Here is a 25,214-nt window from a genome sequence, read left to right as displayed (position 1 = left end):
TTGAACAAAAGTTCTAATGTTTAACAATAAATTGTAAACAAAACGCCCTTCTTTGTATTTATTTTTGAGTGATTAGCGTCCAATCTGTGTGGATGATTGGATATAGCTCTTTCTCTTTCCTTGATGTTAATCTTTACCCTTTCATCATTTCTTCATTATTCTTATCGGATTTTGATGAATGGTGCTAGTTGGCAGACTGAAGAATTTCTGTACACGAAATGTGAAATTCATCAATGTTATTTTTGGCAAAATTATTCGAACTACCAGAAAACTACTCCTCCATCTTTTTGAGAAGTTTTTATTTTGTTTTCATCTTGCAGAGCTAAGTGAAATAAACAGAATGTAGTGCACAGAATAGAGCACTATATTTTTATATCCAAACGTAGAGCACTATTGTCAATCTATATCCCTTTATTTTATTTCATATTTCTCCGATCGTTATTACAGGAGAGCTCCCGCTCGCACATGCGCAGTCAATTCGCCGCGCGCGTTTGAGACCCATTGGGAAAGCAACTTTCCCCCGGCAGTCAAATACCAACTTTGTCGTGTTTTTTCGGGTCACCGACCCAGGAAAAACTTTCTGTAGGGAGAAAAAATTCTCCTTTGTCTTGCATTCGAAGAATCTTGAAAAATTGTGGCATCTTTCTTCAGAAATCAAAGTTTTCCCATTGTGATCTACAGTAGATATCTACGTACAAGATGGCAACGCCAGCAGGTAACACTGCTACGTGTACTCCGAAGCCGCAGAAAACCAGCGAAACGCTGGGCACTGCGAGAGCCGGAACTTCATCGGGCGAAACCGCCACGGAAACATCTACAGCTACGAAGCTCAAGCTAAAGCGCTCATCATCGGCAGGGAAACCCTCCAACACGAAACGGAATTTATTAAGTGATGTGGGAAAACCCACCGCAAACGTGTGCAAGATTTCGGGGACTAAGAAAAAAAGTGAAAAAACCCGAGCAAAAGGAGGAATTCACGGAACTACGAGGCAGATTGGACAAATTAGAGTGCCTGATGGAAAGAATGGTGGATTTTTTGCCGAAGTCAAGTACAACCGCGCCTCGCCCCACTGGGGCATCGCTACCATCGGCATCAGCGTGCACAGCTACAGCCGCGGAGAACGTGAATTACCTCGACGATCGTGAGGATGATTTTGAACCTTTCGATTCTGAGAACATGGGTAAATGCCCTATGATGGATGAGACTGATTCAGCACAAGAGGAGCTGGATAATGAACTTGAAAATGAAATCCCTCCGTTTGTGCAAAAATTTGCAATCCCCACCCGGGTTGGTGATGCTATTCACTAGGATTTGGCAAAATCAGCACAGTACCTCATGCCTCACCAGCTCGAGGAGAATATGCTGGAGGAAGCTGGGGTCAAATATCCTCCCCCAAGTAACTGTACTCCTCTGTGCTGCCCTAAGGTAAATGCACCAATTTGGGAAAATCTGTCTCCACACACAAGAAGCCGTGACCTAAAGCTACAGCGTATCCAGAAACCATTGATGAGAGGACTCACAGCATTCATTCATACCCTGTCTCCTGACAGTCTAACAGAAACTCAAAAGAACGCACTGGCATTGCTTTGCAATGCAAATTTTGAGGTCAACTGCTTACGCAAAAAACAAATCAAGCCGGACTTGAATGCCAAGTACTCGCATCTCTGCAAACCAGCAACTCCGGTTAGTCAGTTCATTTTTGGTGACGACTTGACTAAGAGAGTAAAAGATCTTACTGAACAGCAAAGAACTGCAGCTGGTGTAGTGCGTGGACAACGGAAGCCACGGCCCCACGGGGGGGGGGGGGGGGGGGGGGGGTGCTGTCCCCGAGATCGTCTAAACGATCTTCCACCGCGCTCTCTGCCTTCAGGCCTGCGAGAGTCGGATGATGGCCTGTAAGACTGACTGTATGGTTGTCTCCTATATGAGAAACCTTGAGGGGAGCCCCCCTCACAGAAGGACCCTGACCGTGGAGGCATTTGGTCCCTTGAGGGTCGAAAGGAGCGGTCGGGTTTGCTCAGTTTGCAGTGCTAGACGCCGCGATAGTGTCCTCCAGTACCTGTTGAAACTTTCCCGCGAAAATGTTGATAGGCACAACTTTTGAGAGTGCTGAATCCGAATCTGGATGATTCAACTCTTGCATCCTTGAAGGTTTTGAGATATTCAAGATGGCTGCCAAAATGGCTGCCAAAAATGGATATTTCCACATATTTCCTTCCAAATGGTGAAAATTTGAAAACAATTGATGGTTTCATCCTATTTCGAGGGTGCTGAGCCCTGAGTCTCGATGATGCATCTCTTGCATCCTTGAGGTTTTTGAGATATTCTAGATGGCTGCCAAAAACAGAAATTCCCATTCATTTCCTTCTAAAGGGTAAACATTGAAAACACTTGAAAGTTTTACTCTATTCAAGGTCGCTCAGTCCGAATCTTAATGATGCAACTCTTACATCCTTGAGAGTTTTGAGATATTCAAGATGGCTCTCAAAAGCCCGAATTCACGAAGGTGGTACAAATGAAACCATGGTCTAAACCAAGGACAAAAACCATGGAGCGCCAAGTGTCACACGGAATATTTTGTTACTAAATTTGTCATTTCGTCGACAAAATTACTGTTTCGTTAACGAAATTATCATTTCGTGGACGAAATGTTCATTTAGTTACAAAATGTTGTCATTTCTTTACAAAATAATCATTTCATCGACGAAATTACTGATTTCGTAGCGAAATATCCCATGCGACACTTGGCATTCCATGGTTTTTGTCCATGGTTTAAACCATGGTTTCATTTGTACCACCTTCGTGAATTCGGGCCAAAATGGCTGCCAAAAAATGGAAATTACATTTTTTTTCTTTCTAAAGGGTAAACATTGAAAACACCTGATGGTTTTATTCTATTTCAAGGTTGCTGAGTCCAAATCTGGATGATGCAACTCTTGCATCCTTGAGGGTTTTGCGATATTCAAATGGCTGCAAAAATGGTCGCAAAAATGGAAATTCCCAAGTATTTCCTTCGATATGGTGAAAAATTGAAAATAACTGATGTTTCTATCCTACTTCAAAGGTGCTGAATCCAAATCTGGATGATGCAACTTTCGCATCCTTGAATGTTTTAAGATATTCAAGATGTCCGCCAGAAACTTAACAAGTTGCATCCTTGAATGTTTTGAGATATTCAAGATGTCCGCCAGAAACTTAACTTCCTATGTATTTCCTTCTAAATGGTGAAAATTTGAAAGCAACTTATGGATTCACCCTATTTTGAGGGTGCTGACTCCAAATCTGGATGATGCCACTTTTGCCTCCTTAAATGTTTTGAGATAGTCAAGATGGCTGCCAGAAACTTAAATTCATATGTGCTTCCTTCTAAATGGTGAAAAATGAAGTATTTACCCTATTTTAGGGTGCTTAAAATGAATCTGGATAATGCAACTCTTGCATCCGAGATAGGTTTGTGATATCCAAGATGGTAGCCAAAATGTCTTTAAAAAAAAGAAGAAAGTAATCACTCATGACTGAGAAACACATCTTTATTTTTCATAAAACTCTACTTACATTCTAATTCAAATAATGCTAGTAATGACTGTTAGTTATCTTGAAATGAGAAAGATATCTTTGCTTATATTTGTACTTGCCAAAGTTTAACTCTCAAGCAGAGTTTTTTAAACATGTGGATTTCGCTGAATTGGCAAACCACCAAGTCAGTCTTCTTTGGTTCATTTTGTTTTGATTTGTTTTGATCCATTTTAATCAAGCTCCTCCAGCTCCTGTACAATAAGTCCTTGTTCGCGCCCCCCCCCCCCCCCCCCGAAAAGCTAAAGTTTTCTACAGATGATATTCATATGTCATTCATGATGCTTAAACAGCTGCCTTACGCTAGTATCTCACCAACGGAGACGTCTCCTCGACATCTCCAACTTATCAGTCGCAGCAGTCCTGGAGATGTTTCCAACATAAAAATGGCTTGTGGTCTCACCAAGGCAACGTCGCAAAGACTTCATGAAAAATCAAACATGTTTAAATTTCTTGCAACTCCTCAGAGACTGTAGTTTTCAGGAGACGTCGTGGAGACGTCTCTGCAACTAGCAAAATCTGGAATCGCGAACTAGTTTCAAGCCCGGTGAGATACCCCCTTGATGAGTGTTGAGCAGATAGGTGCATTCAGGGTTTTGTCACACATTTTGCACTGACACTTGCAATAATAACATTTTTTTTTTTTTTTTTTGCACACATGAGATTCCCCCTTGTGCACAATAGTCCACGTTGTTTGCTTACCATCATCATATAATTCAGTGAAAACTTTGTAGATGCTATGCCTCTTGGCACCATCAAAATATGAGTCTTTTTTGTGTGGAAAGATTTCAGGTTTTCATCTCTATAAAAATCACAAAATTCAAACCCAACTCTTTTCTGCTGACAAACGAAAGCATACTGTAGTTCTTCGATCCCAGTTTGAACTTGCCGTGAAACCAGCTCCATCGGATATCTTGGAAATGGTATGATAATGGTGTTCAAGCGATGAACCTGGCAAGACTTAGATGTGGTTGAATACTCGCAAGATAATACTGTTTTCTCTACATGCAGAAGTTTTGAACACTAACAATCAGTGGATGAGACATGCCCATCTCAATCATAATGTGATAGTGATGACGAATGGTTTACTGAGATTACCTAGCATTTTACTTGTCTTAATCCATGAACACTCAAATTGATTAATTTATTAAATTGGTGGTTTTGAATACATTAGATACAAGTTGGACTTTTCTTTAATATATCTATGTTACATTTTTCTGCAATATGATGAAATATATTATTGTCTATACATTAGGAGTGGTAAGAAAAATCACAGGTAACGTGCAGTTAACAAAAACCAACAAACAAATAAAACAATTGACAACATAATCATGAAGAATGCTTTTGAAATCACGCTCATATTGATATCTACTATAGTGGCCATGGATGCAGCCATTTCTGGTGAATATGCGTCAAGTTTCATAAGAATATGAGGCCAGATTCATACTAATACCAGAAAAATTTCAACACCAATTACAAGCAGGCTACAATATTTACTCTATTGATAGCCGAAATGGAGTAACTTCGAATCTTTATATTCATATCTTACATATTATTGGCGACCATAAAGCATTCTTTTAATTTCTGTTTTGCATAACAGAGTTTTCAATGGCATCTTTGCATTTGTAAGTTTCAGTATGATGTCAACATCAATCTTCTTCAAATTCATGGAAATTTTGTCAATCAGTTGCAATCAAAACATCAATCTTGTAAGTATGCGCAAAAATACCACGAGACATATCGGAATATCTCAGTATATAATACCATTGTGACAGTCAATTTGGATGCCATTAATTTTGGGTTAAGTTGACAAATTCACTCAACTAAATTGTATTCAAAAATATGAATTATTGCTTTACACCATGGGTTTAACTCCCCACTTCACTTTAGAGCACAATATTCCGCCATTTATAAGAAAATAAAAAGGAATTTCACTCAGTTTATACAGGACATTTATGAATATCTCAAAACCTTAGAAGACCTTCAGCACCCTCAAAATGGGTGAAGACTAGCAATTCATTTTCAATTTTCCCCATTAAGGCCACCGCCGTGTCACACCTTTCCAGGCAAGCTACGAGGGCTTGTTGCGAGTAGGGATTTTCCAGCACTCGGGAGAATTTTCTGAGGGCGGACAAGAATGTTTGCGAGTTTTGCACTTGTGTCTTACCTGCTAGACGTGTGCTACTTACCTTCTACTTGTGTGTATTCCATGTGACCTGCGTAAGAGCTTTAAAACCGATCCATTTTCTGTTATGAGCGACTTACGGGTACTGCGAAGTACCTGCGTTGGAATTGCCTGCGAGGTGCTGCCGTTAAGGGTCTCCTGCTGGCGTTCTGCATGAACCTCTGCGGGCAAACCCCCCAAGTCACTCGGAACAAGTTTTGATATACGGTACTCAAGTCCTTGTCGTACCATATCTAGGAAAGTTTTGGGGGTTGACTTGTGGGAAAACAGATTTGGTACCCGGAGTTCTTCGCAGTTGGTCCGCACCTGACAGTACCTAGCGCGTATCTCTCCCGTAGTTGCCCGGAGGTGTGGATGCAAGTCCAATTTCCCCACAGCCAAGTTTAGAGCATGACCAAAACTTTTTCCGGGTGAGTTTGAGGGGATTGCCTGCAGAAGTCCACACAGAACGTCAGTAGGAGGCCCTTAGCAGCAGCACCTTGCAGGCAACTCCCACACAGGTACTTCGCAGGCCCCATATGCGGCCAAGATAATAACATTCTGTGTGGCTTCTGCCATTCCTTCAGAAGAATTCATTCACTGAGTTGTCAGCTCCACACGCCTGGCACGCAGGTCACACAGAATACCTGCAAGTAGAACTTAAAGGGGATGGCTAGTAACTGATCAGTGGGAATCAGTGGGAATGCTGGAGGATAATTGTTCCAATCCTTGCGGGATTCATTTAAAAGTACACTATATATCTATTGTTGTGTGAAAATTATTTGCTTCAGAATGGTCTCATATTCAAGTAATGCGCAGTTTAATGATTCCAGGATAGCATACCTGTACAGTGACGGGGCATTAAACTGCACATTACTTGAATATGAGACCGTTTCAAAGCAAATAATTTTCACACAACAATAGATATATAATGTATTCTTAAATGAATCCCATAAGAATTGGAACAATCATCCCCCACCATTCCCACTGATTTCCACTGATCAGTTACTAGCTATCCCCTTTACGGAAAATGCGTCCAACAAGTAAGACACATGCAAAACTCGCCCAAATCCTTGTCCGCCCTCAGAAATTGACCGGTATGCTGGGTGAATATGGTGAATCCATCAATTGTTTTCAAATTTTCACCATTAAGAAGGAAATACAAATGTACAAAACGTACATGGAAATTTCTGTTTTTGGCAGCCATTTTGGCAGCCATCTCGAATATCTCAAAACAGTCTAGGATGCAAGAATTGCTTCATCAAGATTTGGATTCAGCACCCTTGAAAAAGGGTAAATTCATTTACTGTTTTCGATTGTTCACCATTTAGAAGGAAATACATGGAAATTTCCGTTTTTGGTGGCCATTTTGAATATCTTAATACAGTCTAGGATGCAAGAGTTGCTTCATCAAGATTTGGAATCAGCACCCTTGAAATAGGGTAAATTCATTTATTGTTTTCAATTGTTCACCATTTAGAAGGAAACACATGGAAATTTCTGCTTTTGGTGGCCTTTTTGGAATATCTTAAAACCCTCAAGGATGCAAGAGTTGCATCATCCAGATTCGCATTCAACACACCGAAATAGGGTAAAACCACCAAAAAAAAACATTGGGTGGACGCTCAAACAAGGTTCAGCCCCCCCCCCCCCCAAAAAAAAGGGGGGGGGTGCGGTTAATACACTATTATTTACGGTATGTACGTGTATGTGAATTGAGGAAATGCAGCAATATACTTGTAAGTAGAACATATTGATCAGCCATGTATGAGGAAAATTGGACAAACAAAAATATGTAGAAAATTCAACATATTTTCAGTTTTCTATCATAATGAAAAAGCATTGGACTTACCTCTTTTAAAAGCATGGGGAATAATATTACCCTTGACATATGTCAGTAGCAAGTCAAGTGAATGAGTACATGTACTTCTAATAAAAGAATAACATTTTGTGGCATTGTCTCTATATCACTGTGCATTCACAATGTCATAAACTGCAGTAATTAGTCTTCGTACCCAGCAATGGCTGCACTAAAACTTTTAAATTCGGAACTTTTCCAAGGATGACCCAATTTTCCTCAAAGTTTAATGATGTGTGCTACTACCCTTGCTCCATTCAATCGTCACATGTGACCCTGCACCACAAAACCACCCAAAAAGTTGCCAGATATGGATTTTTATTGAAGGACAGATTTTGAAAGAGCAGACCCTAAGCTTTAAAATGATGTATAACCCAATTCAAATGGACTCTCCTAACCTATCTAAATATTGGAAAGAATGCACACACTCTGGAAAAGTGTGAACTGAGAAAAGAGGCTCTGAAATACAGGGCCTTTTCAAGTGCTTAATCTTCAACAAGCTGTGCTAGCTGCAAGACAAATAGGACAAAAAACAGGATGTAAACAACTGTAGCAAAATCAACGAAGGGATTATCTGATTAAGCTGACATTAAGCACTCACTATTAACACATTCTGTTCATGAATAATGCCAACTTTCAAAGCAGTAGTATTATCTTTTCGAAAGTTATTACAGTTGAAAGAGAAGGATTTTCAAGAAATGAAAAAGAGCCTCTAAGATATACCTGATCACACTACTCTCCCCCCCCCCCCAAAAAAAAAAGGTTGTAGAAAAACTGCTGAAAAACTCAATTTCCAATCCATTTTATGATCCAAAACTTAAGAATAATGAAGACGAGAAATAGCTCTTTCAGAAAATATAGAAAACTAAAAATTGACTTGGTTGACGTGTTTCACCTTTTTTTGAGTACTCTTGTAAAATCAAGGGGTGCGACTTATCGTTTTGCTTTGTGATGCATGGTCACATATACCATTTACACTGGGTTTCATTCGACTTAAAAAAGAAATGCAATATATATTCACTGATAAGTCAGTGACCTTGATCTATTTGTGATACTATGCATTTTACTTCGAGTGTACATCATTAATGTTTTCTGTTTGTTTGCCATGGTGTTTGGTGACACATCTCTTTTAATCTCATAGACTGCATATTATCAGATTAATAGAAGAATAATGTCATTGCAACTGATTGACAAATTGCCCTACATCGACGTAAATAAGCACTGAATTGATCAGTGTTTTAGTAGTAGCCATGATAAAAAATCATGGGCGTACATACTCGAGCAGGATTCGAACCTACGACCTCCTGATCACCGGACAGGCGTCATCTCCACTAGACCACCGAGCTTTCACCCGACAGCAAGTGTTGGTTCTAATCCTTATAGCATGCAGCGGGTACTGCTTTTACGTCGATGTAGGGCAATTTGTCAATCAGTTGCAAAGAAAACATCTCGACGGAAGAATTTCATGAATTTGAAGAATAATGTCAATTCATTAAATTGATTTGCCAAGAGCATGTATGAAGATTGCCCCTTGAGGAGTCTACAGGAAGTTTTCAAATTGGTCATACGTGTTTATGAGTGATATATCTGTCATACAACAGAATGAAACTAGAAATGTCACCCTCGCCACTGGTATGCCACTGCTACATCGCATTATTGTCCCATTTGTAGTACATGTACATCTTGCCTCTGCTACATTGCATTAATGCCCCAAAATGTTCGTAATACATCTTGATGATCTGAGACGACAGTTTCACATAACTGGCAAGAAAGTAAAGCAACAGGTTTGAAAGTTTGATGGCACAACCCCAAGCTGCACCAGACATTCACCTCTCGTACTACATGCATAAACATTTATATACAACATGCAATGAAGAAACTTTGAGCCATTTCAGAACATGAAGTAAACAGTAAAATTTAAGCACTTTAACTTGACCTTTGAGACGCACATAATCATATCTTACCTGACAATGTGACCTGTCCACTTCTCCTGGAACTGAGAAATAGTCCTCTCATGGTGAGCTACAGAAAGATGGAGAGGAGTAAAAGTTAAAATGTATAAAAAGGCTGTGTGTGTCACATCAAAAAATTCATCTAAACTTTACTAAGCATATGTGGTATGCAATCTTAAGTATAAAAACTGTATTTGAGCTCAGTTTTTCTATCTAGTAATAATACAATGACATACCATTTCGATTTTTGATGAGTTTTAATCATAGTGTTGCAATGATAATGTAAAATGAAACAACATGGTTTAACAAATCTTTACTGACTAGAAATGTCGCTATGGCGACTAGTATGCCTCCGCCATACTGCATGGTTCTCCTAATATGTCTATAGTACAATGTCTCCACAATGTGTGATGACAGTTTCCCATAACTGACATATCAAAATGGCAGATGTGTCAAAATGTGTTGTATGCTCACTTTCCTTGATCTAGGTTTAATTGGATGAATGGCTATATTGTCTCAGAGTGCAGGTATTCGGGGATTTGGAATTTTTACTTGACTTTTGACCCTTTTATAAGTTTATATATTGACTAATTTTCAAGGTATGGAGAAAAGGTGTAATTTCAGTATCAAACTAGAACTATCACTCAGTGTGATTAATAGCCCCACCTAACACTGAGGGAGTTAGCTCAACTAGCAATTACTTTGTATGTTTTTTATTGAAAAAAAAAAAATACCATGTGGCAATGAATCGTTCAACATTGAATAAATGTATATTTTGCTCACTGATAGTCACATGTGCCATATCTCAAGTCGAGTGTTCAAAACATGAGGGAGCAAGATAAGTAAATCAGCAATTTCTATGAATTTCATTAAAAAATGCTGTAACAATGGCAACACAAAATTTGACATTAACAAAATATGAAGTTTGCACAACTATATATCATAGCTGTCACACATGCCAAATTACAAGTCAAATACTCAAAGGCTGAGTTAGCTGAAATCACATTGTAGCATGATTTTCATTCAAAATATGCTGTTACCATGGCAATGCATTTCTCAACAATGAGGAAAGATAACTTTTGCACATCTAGGTAATATAGTGGTCACATGTGCCAAATTTGAAGCCAAATGCTACAAAAACTGAGAGTTATCTGAACCAAAATTGTTATATAATTTTCATTCAAAATATACTGTTACCATGGCAACACATTGTTCAAGCATGACGACAGATAAAGTTTGCACATCTTGGTATTATAGCAGTCACATGTGCTAAATTTCAAGCCAAATGCTCAAAGACTGAGGGAGTTAGCTAAATCCACAGTATTTTCGAATGAGTTTTAATTCAAAATATGCTGTTACCATGGCAACGCATTGTTCAACAATAACGAAAGATTAAGTTTGCACATCTTTGTTCTCTAGAGATCACATGCGCCAAATTTCAAGCTACGTGCTCAAAGACTTAGGAAGTAAGCTGAATCCACAGTATTTTTGTATGCTTTTTAGTAAAATAAATGCTGTTACCATAGTAACGCATTGTTCAACAATGACGAAAGATTAAGTTTACAAGTCTATGTACTATAGTGGTCACATGTGCCAAATTTCAAGCTAATTGTCAAAGACTGAGGGAATTAACTAAATCCACAGTATTTTTGTATGATTTTCATACAAAATATGCTGTTACCATGGTAATGCATTGTTCAACAATGAAAAAAAAATTGCACATTTATGTACTATAGCAGTCACATGTGCCAAATTTCAAGCCAAATGCCCAAAGATTGAGGGAGTTCAGTGAATCCACAGTATTTTTGTATGATTTTCATTCAAAATATGCTGTTTCCATGGCAACGCATAGTTCAACACTGATGAAAGATTAAGTTTGCACATCTACAGTGTATGTACCATAGTGGTCACATGTGTTGTATTATGTGTGTTGTTATGATGATAAGAATCAGTCTTTAGATGTGAAATAAAGAAGATTCTTGACAGCCAGTCATAAGAGGGTGTTTATCAAGTGGCCATGTTTATTGCTCCTGATGTTCCTCCGCGCGTCGCATTACATCTCTTGCATAAGCGCTTTACATACTTGCGCGTTAACAATATAGTTCGGGGGAACTAATACACATATCACAACATCCCCCTCCTTTTAACAGGATAACAGGTCTGTAACAGATCTTGAACAAACATATTCACAGTATATCAGGAAGCATAACTTCTTAAAACTCTTGCATCATTGAGATACTCAAAGCCAACATAGAATTTAATTCATATGCAAAATCTTTAGATTTTGTGAGCAAGTAATAACTATTACCATAAATAAGTTTGAATGCAGTGTGCTTTGTAGTGAGCATTCAAGTTCAAACTGCTTCCTAGGTTATCACTTTTCAAATTATCAATACAGTTTCTAAGTTTCTGCATATTTTGTATTGTTCCCTAAAGCGTATCAACTGTTCTATGCTATAATAAATTCCGCAAAATTACTTCCGTTTTCCTTGTGTAGTTATTTGCGTACTTCACTTTCATGAAATGAACATACACATATTGACTCAAAACTGCTTATTTGAGGTAATACCATACAATAAATTGGTATTCCACCTCTAAATTCCAAACCAATACAATATTTCATAAAAGAAAACATTTTGATCTTCTTTTGATCAAAGCTATTAAACTTCACGCTTTCTAAGTGAACTTCCTTACCTTTAAAGGTGGATTTTAAACATATTAATGCACAATCCACAAAATGTATATTACATACACCTTGGCTGCTGAATACCTTCCTCAAAACAACTATAATCCTTTCCTTTTGGGGGTGGATTAAATTCCAACATATGTACATTATCAAAACATTTTACACAATGTTATCATACACCTTGTGTGTATGGTGTTAGGTGTTTAATATGTGTAATTTCTGTAGCGATCTGGTCGATGAATCTGATGACCATAGCATGTAGTGTATGCAGGGAGGTGCTAGAGAAGGAGAGACAACCACTGCTCTCCTTTGAAGTCATGCGCAGCACCGCCGAGAGGTTATGCGTTCAACTACAGGTGTTACCCATGTGCTTTGACAAAAGAGAGCATCAATAATCAGGACTAGCACTCTCACATCTAGAAATACTTACCCCTACTGCAATTCGCTCTCTCTTTCAATGTGATGGCAACAATGAATTTGTTTACCTTGAATTGGAGCAGCGAATCAAAATGCAGTGTAAAACTGACAATTTTAACAGCAAATAGTTTAAAAGCACGCTGGAACACGCTTTAGCGGAGTACTTTACTTGAAAGATCAAAATATCCCAGATTAACAGATAGAAAACTAACATGCGGAAATGTGCGCATTATAGAAAAATATTAGGTTTTTTAGAGGGCCTAATTTTCATTTCATATCAATTTGCTCATTACGAAGAAACTAGAAATACAAGTTTATAATATTGAATTCCTTCCTATACTATTCTAAATCAATTCAAGTATTTCATTTAAAATTTTACGGTGAAATAAAGCTTGTAATTCAACGAAAGGTAAAATGCGTTCTTCGTCTCCGAACTTCATCTTGCAACTAGAGCGGTGCCGAGCATGACTTCAAAGTGTAGTGGAATGCTAGACATCCGAATGTAACACCTTGAACCCAAACATGTGTTTGCATGAATTACGAAGAGTTGCCACTCCATCTCTGTAACACCTCCCTGGTGTATGTATGTCTGTCTGACTGTGCATACTGGCTTCCATCTGAATTGCCTGTATGTGGTGTGTGGCTGTTTGTTTCTTTGTTTTGTCCTTCTTCCTCTTCTTGTAGGTTTAATCTCTGTGGATCAGGAGTGGTGGTGGACGATCTGTCACTCTGTGTTTGGCTTGTGAACAGCTCTCTGAGGTGTGACCTGTTTTGTCTGAGGGTTTTGCCGTTTGGTGTGGTCACCTCGTACAATCTTGGTTCTTCACACACTCATGACACTTTGGCTGGAATCCAGGTGTTGTCATCTGTATTCAGCATTCTGACTCTCTGACCAACGCTTAACTTGGGCAGTTCCTGACCAGCATGTTTGTCATGGTCTTGTTTCATTTTCTCCCTTCTCTGTTGGAGTTGGTCATGCACATCAGTGTGTGCGTAGCCAAAATTACGGCCTGGAAGTGTTGTCCTCACTTTCCGTTCATACATCATTTCGGCAGGAGATGGCAGGTCAGCTTGTGGGGTTGCTCTGAGATGTAACATATTGCCTCTAGGACATCCTGTCCCGTTTGTTTGCACTTCTTGAAAAGCGACTTCACGGTGTGTACCATTCTCTCTGCGAGACCATTTGAGCGAGGGTATCGCAGTGTGGAGGTTGTGTGCTTTATGCTCCATTTCAAACACATTTCCTGGAATCTATGGTCTCCCGCTAAACTGAGGTCCATTGTCTGAGACTACCTCAGCGGGTACTCCGAACATGCTGAATGCCTCCTTCATCACAGTGGTGACTGACGTGCTCGATGTATTGTGCATCTTCCTGATGACAGGAAACTTGGAGTGGTAGTCAGTGATGAGGAGATAATCTGTACCATCTAAGTGGAACAAGTCTGCAGTGAGCTTCGTCCAAGGAGTTGGAGGAACTTCATGTGATTCAAGTGGCTCTTTTCTGCTGCTGACTCTGATTTTCTTGACATGCTTGGCATGCTTTGACAATCCTCTCAATATCCTTGTTCATGCCTGGCCAATATACAGTGTCTCTGGCAAGCCATCTGGTCCTCTCGATACCCATATGACTGGTATGGAGTTGTTCCAAAATATCTGCTTGAAGTGACTCGGGTACCACGACTTGTCTTCCTTTGAAGATGATGCCATTGACAATGCCAAGTTCGTCTCTGTATGACCAAAAGGTTCTGATGCTGTTTGGCACTTGTCCTATCTCATCTGGCCATCCATCTTGAATGGTTCTGCTCAACAGGTTCATAGTTGCATCTCTTGCTGTTTCTCTCTGCAGCTGTGCTTGCTGGGACGTGGAGAAACATGCCAGGTCATCGTCAGTGTCTTGTACCATCAGTACTTCATCGACATGGAGATCGATTTGGACATCTTCCTTCTTTTTCGGATTCGGTAGTCTATTCAGTGTATCAGGAAGAGTCATCTGACTGCCTGGTCTGTACACTATGTTGTAGTCGTACCCTTGGATCTCGACTAATAATCTCTAGAGCCTCGGTGGGGCACTCCTCAGGGGCTTGCAGCATATGATCTCCAGTGGTTTATGGTCTGTGTGCACTGTGAAGGTACTGCCAAATAAGTATGTGTGGAATCGGGTGATGCTAAATACCAGAGCGAGTGTCTCCCGCTCAATGTTTGAGTAGTTGGATTGTGCTTCCGAGAGGCTCTTTGATGCAAAAGAGATTGACTTTCCATCTTGAAGTAGGCAGGCTCCCAATCCTTTGCTTGATGCGTCTACTTCCAAGACTGTTGGGGCATTTGGCTTGTAGTACTGTAAGCAGGCTCCCTTTGAAATTTCTGATTTCAGGGACTGGAACACTTCTTCATGATCTTCATGCCATAGGAATGGCACATCTTTCTCCATCAATTCCCGCAGGATTGCTGATTTCTCTGCATACACTTCGGTATGTGGGGTGATAGATATGTCATCATTCCCAGTACCCTCTGGAGTTCATCCTTGTTTTGTGGAGAAGGCATTTCTCTCACATCCTTTAGCTTGCTAGGGTCTGGGCGTATGCCTTGACTTGTGTACAGTGATCCGAAGAAGTTGATGCTCTGTGTCTTGACTACACACTTGGCACTACTGAACACTAGGCCTTCCTTCTTTGCAACCTACCTATACCCCCTACACACTATGTGTGGGTGGGGGTATAATTATAATAAAATATTAGCGATTTAACCTGGCCTTTGACCCTTGACCTTTGACCCTAGAATTCCCAAGAGAATCACTGTCAAGGAGAACATGCATGAATATTACTAAGTTTCATAATGATACCGTGAGTCACTTTCTGAGATATGGAGGAAGAAGGGAAATTTAGCACTTTCACTTGACCTCTGACCTTTTAACCTCTGGAGAAATAGTGAAATTTTGAGCTATTGACCTTGACTTTTGACCTTTGACCTTGAGCATGTGCACCCAAAAGTTGAAAGGTACAACCCTGCATCCTCATACATATACGTGGTAAGTTTCTTTAGGATACCTCAAACAGTTTTTTAGTTACGCTGTCCACAAAATTGACTACAGATGGAAGGACAGACGGACGGATGGATAACCTGAAAACATAATGCCTCCAGCAACACTTTGTGGCGGAGGCATTATAAAAAATGAAAGACTAACTAACTAAAAACTAACAGAGAAACTGGAGAAAAAGCACCATCAATACCAGATATTTGCTTGCAGAAATCCACATGCAAATTACACTTTTCAGTGCAAGAGACTCACCAGTATCATATATCCACTGGATTCCAGAGTAGGCACATTCATAGAGCACGAGAGGGAAGTCAGTGGCCATGGAGTACTGAGGCTTGCATGGCTGCCTTTCTACATCCAGGAGTTGGTCAATGATCTACACACAGAAACAAAATTGGCATTTAACGCATGCATTGCAATCACAGGTAGCGAGCATACAAGCTACATAATAGGCCTAACATGAGATGGGAAGGGGGAACTTGACACATATCTGGGGTGCCATTCTGAAAATGTTCCTAAGTTTTTTCCCAAAGGCCTTGTCACACCTTTCTGGGCAAGCTAAGTAGGCTTGTTGCATGTAGGGATTTTCCAGCACACAGGATAATTTTTTGTGGGCAGACAAGGATTAAAGTGTTAGTTTCGTGTGCGTCTTACCTGCTAGATGCATGCTACTTACATTCTAGTTACGGACGACATATGCATGTTACCTGCCTGCGGGGTGAAGCTGCTATGAGCCTCCTACTGGTGTTCTGCATGGACCTCTATGGGCAATTCCCGCGACTCACCTGGATACACGGGAACCTGGGTTACCAGGTTCCCAAAATGTAGACATGAGTGCCTGCATTCATGGCCTAAATTCATGTCAATTTGTGTTATGCAGAAAAATGGTTTTAACAGAAAGATTTAGAATTTCTTCGATCAATATCTGTTTTCTTTCTCTATGAAAGCTGCCTGTAATGGGGTATTATTTGCCTTTTCCACAATGTAGTGTTTGCTTGTTTTGCTGTAAAATTTGTATAAAGATGTACATAGCCATCAAGAGTGAGCTCAGCAGATATTTGATATGGCTGACCCCATTCAGGTGCATCTTTTGTGTATAACAACAGAGTTTGTGAGCCCATCAGTGCATGCTCTATTCATATCTTGCGCTTGATTGATATTTCCACTGTTCAATGGCACATGCAGTTGACATTTGAACAGGGGTACATGTACCGCTTGACCACCTGACAGGTGGATTACCACCCTGTTCATTCTCTGTCAACCTGCAAAAAGAATCTTGTTTGAGGGCATTGAAGGTACTCAGAGAATTACAGGAGGAACAGGTTAAAATGGTGTATTAGGGGACTACCAGAGGAAGTGTGATATGGGTAATTGTAAAGTCAAGGAGGTAAAATAATAATTCTATTCTGGAATCACTCAAACTGTATCTACTTGGTTTTCAGAGTCTACATAATCAAAAGTTTGGAAATGACAAACTAGCACTGATTTCATCCCATAATGAGGAGGGGGGGGGGGGCTGGACAAGGCATGGAATGCAAATTTAGTTCCCATTCAATCAGCAACCTCTTCATATGTTGTGGGAGAAAACAAAGAAAAGAAATTCAAGAAGTAAAGGAGAGGGGGCTTGGGTGGATCCTAGAAATAAATGCTGCAGAGGAGAGAAAACAAGGAAAAGTAGAAATTACGCGGTGCGTAATATATGTCCCCGCCGGAAGTAGCATTTTGTAGCAAAATGTGCAATATAGGTCAAAAATCAAGGTCAAAGGTCAAAGGTCAAAATTCTGTGTAGAAGTTTTAAAGCCCTCACCTAGTGCCATCACATAAGGCGAACGGAATCGAAATCAGGTTAGAAATGGCGAAGGAGTAGCATTTTGTAGCCAATGTACAATATGTGACCCGCTACAACAAAAGGATCCTAAAGTCGGGCGAGGTCGATTATTTGAAAATTGCATGACAAAATTCCCTAATCTTTCTGCTTTAAATTGATATACAACTCATGTTATGAAAATAATCGGCTGCGGAGATATCGATGCTTAAAAGATAGTATGTCGAGACGTCTGGGAAATCACTGTTTCGAAAAAAGCGCCCTGAAAGTTTTCCTTGCGACGCAATCGCGATCAAGGGACACGCAAGTTAGTTTTCACCTACGGACAATAGAAGGTAAACCCTAGCAACCCCCGAAATGCTCATTCAAGCACAGCGTCGGCCGTCTCCTCACCGACCAATCAGTGACCAGGATGCCAGGAGAAGCGGCTGGGCATAGCGCACCCCGCCCGCACGCACCAGTCGACTTGGCAGTGTGCGAGCTTCACGCTTCGGTTAGCGGCAAGCAGCAAACTGACCAATGAGATCACTCCGGTCGTTGTTAGGGGCGGAGCCTATCTGTGGCACTCAATCCAAATTTTCGAACCAGTTTCTGCTTCATTGAAACGCCAAAAAACATGGCCCAGAAAAACGCTATTTTTTTTGGTCTTTCCTTTCATCATTTTGCTTCAAAATTTCGACAGATGATAGAAGACATGTCAGACTCCAATAATATGTCAAAATCAGAAAATCGTAAGTTTTGACCAATTATGATGCTCTTGACTTCAAACTCGATTTTCACGGCTTCGACCGTGCGTGACTTTAGGACCTTTTTGTTGTAGCGGGTCACATATAAGTCAAAAATCAAGGTCAAAGGTCAAAATACTGTGCAGAAGTTTTGAAGCCCTCACCTAGTGCCATCACATAAAGCAAACGGAATCGAAATCGGGTTAGAAATGGCGGAGTAGCATTTTGTAGCCAATGTACAATATAGGTCAAAAATCAAGGTCAAAGGTCAAAGAAGTCAAAGGTCAAAATTCTGTGTAGAAGTTTTGAAGCCCTCATCTAGTGTCATCACATAAAGTAAACGGAATCGAAATCGGGTTAGAAATGGCGAAGGAGTAGCATTTTGTAGCAAAAAGTACAATACAGGTCAAAAATCAAGGTTAAAGGTCAAAGAAGTCAAAGGTCAAAATTCTGTGTAAAAGTTTCGAAGCCCTCACCTAGAGCCATCACATAAAGTAAACGGAATCGAAATCGGGATAGAAATGGCGAAGGAGTAGCATTTTGTAGCCAATGTACAATATACGTCAAAAATTAAGGTCAAAGGTCAAAGAAGTCAAAGGTCAAAATTCCATGTACAAGTTTTGAAGCCCTCACATAGTGCCATCACATAAAGCAAACAGAATCAAAATCGGGTTAAAAATGGCGAAGGAGTAGCATTTTGTAGCAAAATGTACAATATAGGTCAAAGGTCAAGGTCAAAACTGAAATTCTGTGTAGAAGTTTCAAAGCTCCCATGTAGTGCTATCATATAAAGCAAACAGAATCAAAATTGGCTCATAAATGACAGAGAAGTAGCAAATTGAACATTTTGATCACACATGGACACACACACACGTACACACGGACACACACACGTACAGAGGCCGTTTCATAGTCCCCTGCTCGAATTCGTTCGGCGGGGACAACTAGGAGAACCAAGGAACTCGACGTTTCGGGCAGGTTGACTGTCCTTTGTCTGAAGCGAAGCGAGACCTGAGAAGAGGCGGGCTATGCTATGGAGAATGCAGACCTAGATGGAAGTGGTCGGTTGAGGCGGGTTAGCAGGTGGGCTGAGCGTCGGCTGTTGGCGTGCGAGGTGGAGTGTTGCAGTCGTTGATGCGTTCTATTGTTCTCGGAGTGTGTTGATGGTGGAGTACATCTGTGAGGGCTAACTTGGCAGTTTAATAGGTTGTGGCCAGAGATTGGAGTCTGGATTAGATGGGGTGAATGCCAGTGGTGTGGATGACTTGTGTCGGTGAGGGCGTCATCTGGAACCAGCGGTAGGTGTGGTAGTGAGTGGGAGGCGCGATTGACGTCGTGGGCGCTGTTGTGAGGAAGTGGGGGAAGAGATATGAGAGGAAGAAGTAGAGGGGGGAATGCGCTGTGGAGAGAGTGTGTTGTTGTTGTCATTGCTGTTATTTGATGGTTTGTTGATGAGAGGAAGCCAGATGTTGTTGATGTGGAGTCCAGTATCTTGTGTAACAGTGTCGTGTGTGTGAATTTCTATGACTTCTCTGATGTGTCGTGTGTTCCAGTTTTTGATGAATGTGATGAGTTTGCTGTCTTCTCAGTTGATGCGATGTTCCGAGTGTTGAGCGTGTTTCACGATGGCTGACTTTTCCCATCCCAAACTTCTGTAGCATGTTTTGTGTTCTTTCAGTCTGGTCTCTAGTGATCTACCTGTTTCACCTATGTAGACCTTTCCGCATTTGCACGGGATACGGTAGACACCTGGTTGTGTTTGGGGTGCGTGTCTTTGTGTGAGCACAATGTACACAATTGTATCGTGGAGTTTGTTAGAAGATGTATGTCGGACCTGGATGTTGGCGGACTTGAAGATGCATTGTAGTTTGTGCGAGGTGCGCAGAGGTAGGGAAGATTTACAGTTGTGATGGGCTGTTCCTTGGCTGTTTGGTTGGGATGTGAGGGTGCTTTAGTGTTTATTTTGTGCTTGGGGTATTGGTTGATAGTGGTGAGTGTGTCTGTGATATGTTTGAGTTCTTGTCGAAGATGTTCTTTGTCGCTGATTTGATGAGCACGTCAGACGAGAGCATTTGGTACTGACTGGCGGACTGCTGGACGATGGAAGGAGCAGTAGTGAAGATATCTGTAAGTGCTAGTGGGTTTGCGGTAGACCTGGTGAGAGAAAGTGCCAGAGTTGGTTTTTGTGACGAGAACATCGAGGAAGGGGAGAGAATGATTGTTTTCCGTTCCCATTGTGAATGAGATGTTGGAATGTTGTTCATTGAAGTGTGTGAGGAAGTCGTCCAGTTGATCTGCTTGGTGTGGCCAGATGGTGAAGATGTCGTCGACATACCGGAGCCAGAGTGAAGGTTTGTGTCGTCGACATACCGGAGCCAGAGTGAAGGTTTGTGTCGTGCCGTGGCTAGTGCGTGACTTTTGAAGTGTTCCATGTAAATGTTGGCAATGATCGGTGAGAGGGGGGAGCCCATGGCTGCGCCTTGTTGCTGTTTGTAGTGTGTGTCCCTCCATCGGAAGGAGGTAGAATTGAGACAAGTGAGGAGGAGGTCGTGTTATCTGTTGTGGTGTGAGTTGTGTTCTGGAAGAAAGAGAGGTGTCATCGGTGAGACGTTGTTTGATGATGTCACATGCTTTGTTGACAGGAACACTGCTGAAGAGTGATTCTACATCAAAGCTGACGAGGGTGTCTGTAGGGTTGACAATGGTGTGAGAGAGAATGTCAATGAAGTGTTTGGAATTGTTAATGTGGTGTTCCGTGTTACCAACGAGTGGCTGTAGGATGTCTGACAGGTGTTTGGCTGTTTCGTAGCAGGGGGAACCTCGTGTAGAAATGATGGGGCAAAGAGGTACTGATGGCTTGTGAATTTTGGGTTGCCCAAAGCTGTTGAGGAAGGGCATTAGCTCGATGAAGTTCAAGGAGCTTGGCGTTGAGTTTCCTCTCAGTGGCAAGAGTCGGGTCACATTTCAGTTCGGTGTATGTAGGAGTGTGAAGGATGTCTTGTATCTTTTGTTCATAATGTGTTTTGTCACAGACGCTTTTACTTGATTCTCACTCTATTCTTCCTTACCTCTCTTTCTGTTCCTTTCTCTACCGTCTCCACTAGTGCAGCTTCGACTTCCAGCCCATTACTATCCCCCTCTCTTCACTTTTTGCCCTCCTTACAACCCCCATATGTCGCTTCCCTCTTCAATTCTCCTCTTTCTAGGCTCTTCTTATGCCAAACATCGATCTGGTTAAGGACTACATACACATGGTGTCACCGCAAATCTTTCTCCCTCCAATTAGGAAGTGAATAGAGAATACAAATTTGTAGGCATACAATGATAAGCATGAGGTTAAACTAATAGCGGGTTTCAAGATTCTATGGGGTCCTTCTGTGATACTAATCTGCATAATCTGGAAGAATCAGATTATGAACTACAGTCAAACCTGTCTTAGCGGCCACCTCTCTATAGCGGCCACCTGCTTATAACGGCCACTGAAAAATCCCCCGAACGCAATTGCTGTATTATAGACCCTTTATATAGCGGCCACCTGCCTAACGCGGCCAGCGGCCACTCATTTTGTCTCCCGTGGTGAATATCAACCTGCGTATAGCGGCCACAAAAATTGAGTTGATCCATTAAATCGGCAATGAGTACAATGTCTTTTACGTTCATTGCGTGATTTCTACCGAGTCCTAGCTCAGTCACAATCACACAGACATGATCGACAAAATATTAGTGCAGCTCTTTGCCACGAAAACCCGTCTTACCACCAACTTGACTAGATTAGATCTAGGCTTCAGCAATGCAGCCTGAATAGATGCTACAAAGGCAAAGACAACTCCTAATGACAACTTAGACTGTTACCGAAATGCAGACTAATTAGTATTTAAGTCCCTTTGAATAAGGACAACATGGTACTTGTCTGGGTATTGTTTCTATAGTTTACGTAAATGTTACACATCATCAATCCTCCATCGAACTCAGCTCTCGTGAGCCCCGTTCATGCAAACCGGTAGGGATGAACCAGAGCACTTCTCAGGCCCGAAATATTATTTTTACATCGAAAGAATAGAAGGAGGCAATGAAAAAAAAAGAAAATGAAGTGAATTTGTCAACGAAAATCCCCATAATAGCACTGCTGCACATGCAAACTTATATGTTGTTGTTGTTGTTGTTGTTGTTTTTTAAAGAATAACATGCGGTATTTTCGGCCTATTATAAAATGCAAGTAATGGAATTCAAAATGGCCGCCAACCCGTCTATAACGGCCACCTGTCTATAGTGGCCATTTTTGTTGTTTCCCTTGGGTGGCCGCTATAGACAGGTTTGACTGTACATACATGTAAAAACAAAATCACATTCAACCTTGTGACAACAAATAAAAGAAACAAGACGATAACGCTATCTCATGTACTAGTAATATACAGTGCATTCCTGAAGAAACAGAACCTTGAAACAAAGGTTTATTGTGCGGAAGCAGTGGGGTGTATGATTGAACAACAAATGTCATTACGGTAAGTGGTATTCCTCAGCCATACACTGTATATCGCATGGTTCTCCCAGTAGGTCTGCAGTATGTCTTGATAATGTGAGATGACAGTTTCACATACTTGTGAAATGACACATTTGTCACAAATATGCAGAGTGTTTACTTTTCTTAAAGGGACTGTACAGTACTGGTTGAGGTGAGGATTCCGCTTGCAACGTTTTGCGAGATATTTAGAAACCACGCTATGAAAATGTTAAAGAGCATACAATTTTAAGGGGAATCAAAAGTTTATTTGATGAAAATTGGTTCCAATGACTGAGATATCTAAAAACAAGGTAAAACAAAGAGATTCTAATAAAAGTTGTCCTTTGATCTGTGACCTCACGGCCAAAAACTTTCCAAGAGAATCTCATTCTGGTAATACTGGTAAACAATGAGCTTCAAAAAGTACCTTCAGGCATAACATCCACGTAGATATGGGGGAAATAGTAATATGTTGAGAATTTGACCCTAACCTTTGACTCTTGACCTTTGATCCCTAAAGTCCCAAGAGAATCACTGTTAAGCAGGACATGCATATGAACTAAGTTCCATGAAGATACCTTGAGCCATTTCAGAGATATGGAGAAAAGGTGAAACACTACTTAGCTTTTTTTACTTGACTTTTGATTGTTTTCAGTTTATTTCTGCATTTTTCACAAAGTAATATCAAGCAATTTTCCAAAATTGATCATAGATTGGACACAAAATAAACATATTTATAACAAATGAGCACAGACACACATGCACAACACAAACATTAAATGTGTTTTTACTTTGGCATTATCACTTGAGGCCAGGACAATTTCAGTGACCAGCTATCATATGTAGAACTAAACACATTTATTAAGAGAGAAAAATCCTAACCTCTGGTTTCTCCTTGTGCTGCCCGATGAGAAACAAGATGGCTATCACACATCTGACCTGGTGGTAGAGGAATGCTATGCCTGTGATGGTGAATTCATACATCTGATAGGCTCCAGAACTACAACGAGAAAGATTAAAAATGTATATGAAACTCACAAAGAGGTTCTAAAACATAGATCATACCATGTTATTGCCAAATCTACTGTAATATATTTGACAAAAAGTGCCTTGCATGTCACTATCACTTCAGCTTATTTGGACTAATGAACAATATTAGGTAATAAAGTACATGTACAACACAAAACAAAATGAATAATTTTGAAATTTCAGCTCCAAAACTCTCAAATAACATTCCATCACATATCTGATAGTGGCACTCTCACATTAAAAAAAAAAAATATATATATATATATATATATCAAAGACTTATCTCTTCTAAAAAAAATAAAATAAAAAAAAACAAACTTTGTAATGATTTATCTTTAAATTGTATGATACAATAACTGTATACACACAATGAACAATTTTCTGGGGTAATGATGAATTAGTAGTGAGACTATTACATAATCCTGTGAGATTTTGTTGGTTTTGGGTTTTTGTTTTGTTTTTTTTTTGGGGGGGTTGGCTTTTTTTGGGGGGGAGCTAACTTTGATGGGGATGCTGAATTAACAAAAAAACCCAAAACCAAACAGCAACTTCGATTCCATTCTTTTCGACGTCTTCAGTTGTCATTTTGCATTTCAAAATGGCTGCAATATTAAACTGTCTTTTGAACAATATCTCATTATGTGAGCATTGGAGATGGGCCAAAAGCTCCAGCTGACAGCATTGTCAAAGTTACACATTTTCAAAAATACAGTACGCTTTATGATGAAAGACATTGCAGTACATCTTTTTCTAAAACTGTGGATCATTTTGATTGGTCGCTTTCTTGGAATCAAGATGGTTGCCATAGTACAAAATACTTTAATAGTCCCTAATGCCATATTAATTTAAATACCATTTAGTCTAATGTACATTTCGTCGAGTGTTCATATTGGCTAACTATTTATTTACCCAGTGGATTTCAGAATTTGGGAGGTCGCCTTTTTCCAATATGGGTTACCTTGTGATCAACATGAAAAGTGCAAATCACAGGGAGAATAATATCTAGAATCTAGAAACTAGCTGCTTATAGATTATGCATTTTCACAGTATAGTTTTTCTGTGCACGACTGCTGTACATCTTTATCATACATGTATAAATACATCCACCTTCCTGATGAGACATTGTACAATGTATCTGCAAAAAAAAAAAAAAAAAAAGCTCAATTTTCCACTAATAAATAATATTCATTTCTGGTCAGTTTTTCTGTTTGCATTTGTTACATACTAAAAAAACTGCATCACTTCAGTGATCCCTCGCATTTATCCCCAAGTTGAATTATCCTTTGGGTTTATGCCAGGTTCAAGTGTGTACTTGTGTGTCACACACAAACATACTGCTACAGCTTCTGACCATTCGAGCATTGAGAATTTAGGGTTTCTGGGATGAACACTGAACTAGGGCTTTCTATAGCTCAGTCGGTAGAGCACCGGGCTAGCAATCCGGAGGTC

General features: G+C 40.3%; 1 protein-coding gene and 1 pseudogene across 1 annotated transcript in view; one reads left to right on the top strand and one right to left on the bottom strand.

Annotated features, from left to right (window-relative positions):
- LOC140239074 (tRNA pseudouridine(38/39) synthase-like) overlaps positions 1-25,214 on the bottom strand; it is a 103,616-nt gene that overhangs the window by 16,813 nt on the left and 61,589 nt on the right. The window contains exons 9-11 of the mRNA XM_072318971.1: positions 23,619-23,736; positions 15,938-16,061; positions 9,561-9,618 (exon numbers count right to left, since the gene is read on the bottom strand). Coding sequence (XP_072175072.1) covers positions 9,561-9,618; positions 15,938-16,061; positions 23,619-23,736 — 300 coding nt within the window. The remainder of the gene's footprint in view (positions 1-9,560; positions 9,619-15,937; positions 16,062-23,618; positions 23,737-25,214) is intronic.
- LOC140239108 (uncharacterized) lies at positions 619-3,958 on the top strand (annotated as a pseudogene).

Source organism: Diadema setosum, chromosome 15, assembly GCF_964275005.1.
Source record: "Diadema setosum chromosome 15, eeDiaSeto1, whole genome shotgun sequence".
NCBI lineage: Eukaryota > Metazoa > Echinodermata > Echinoidea > Diadematoida > Diadematidae > Diadema > Diadema setosum.
Note: the sequence above shows the minus strand (reverse complement) of the source record. Positions and strands in the feature narration are given on the sequence as shown.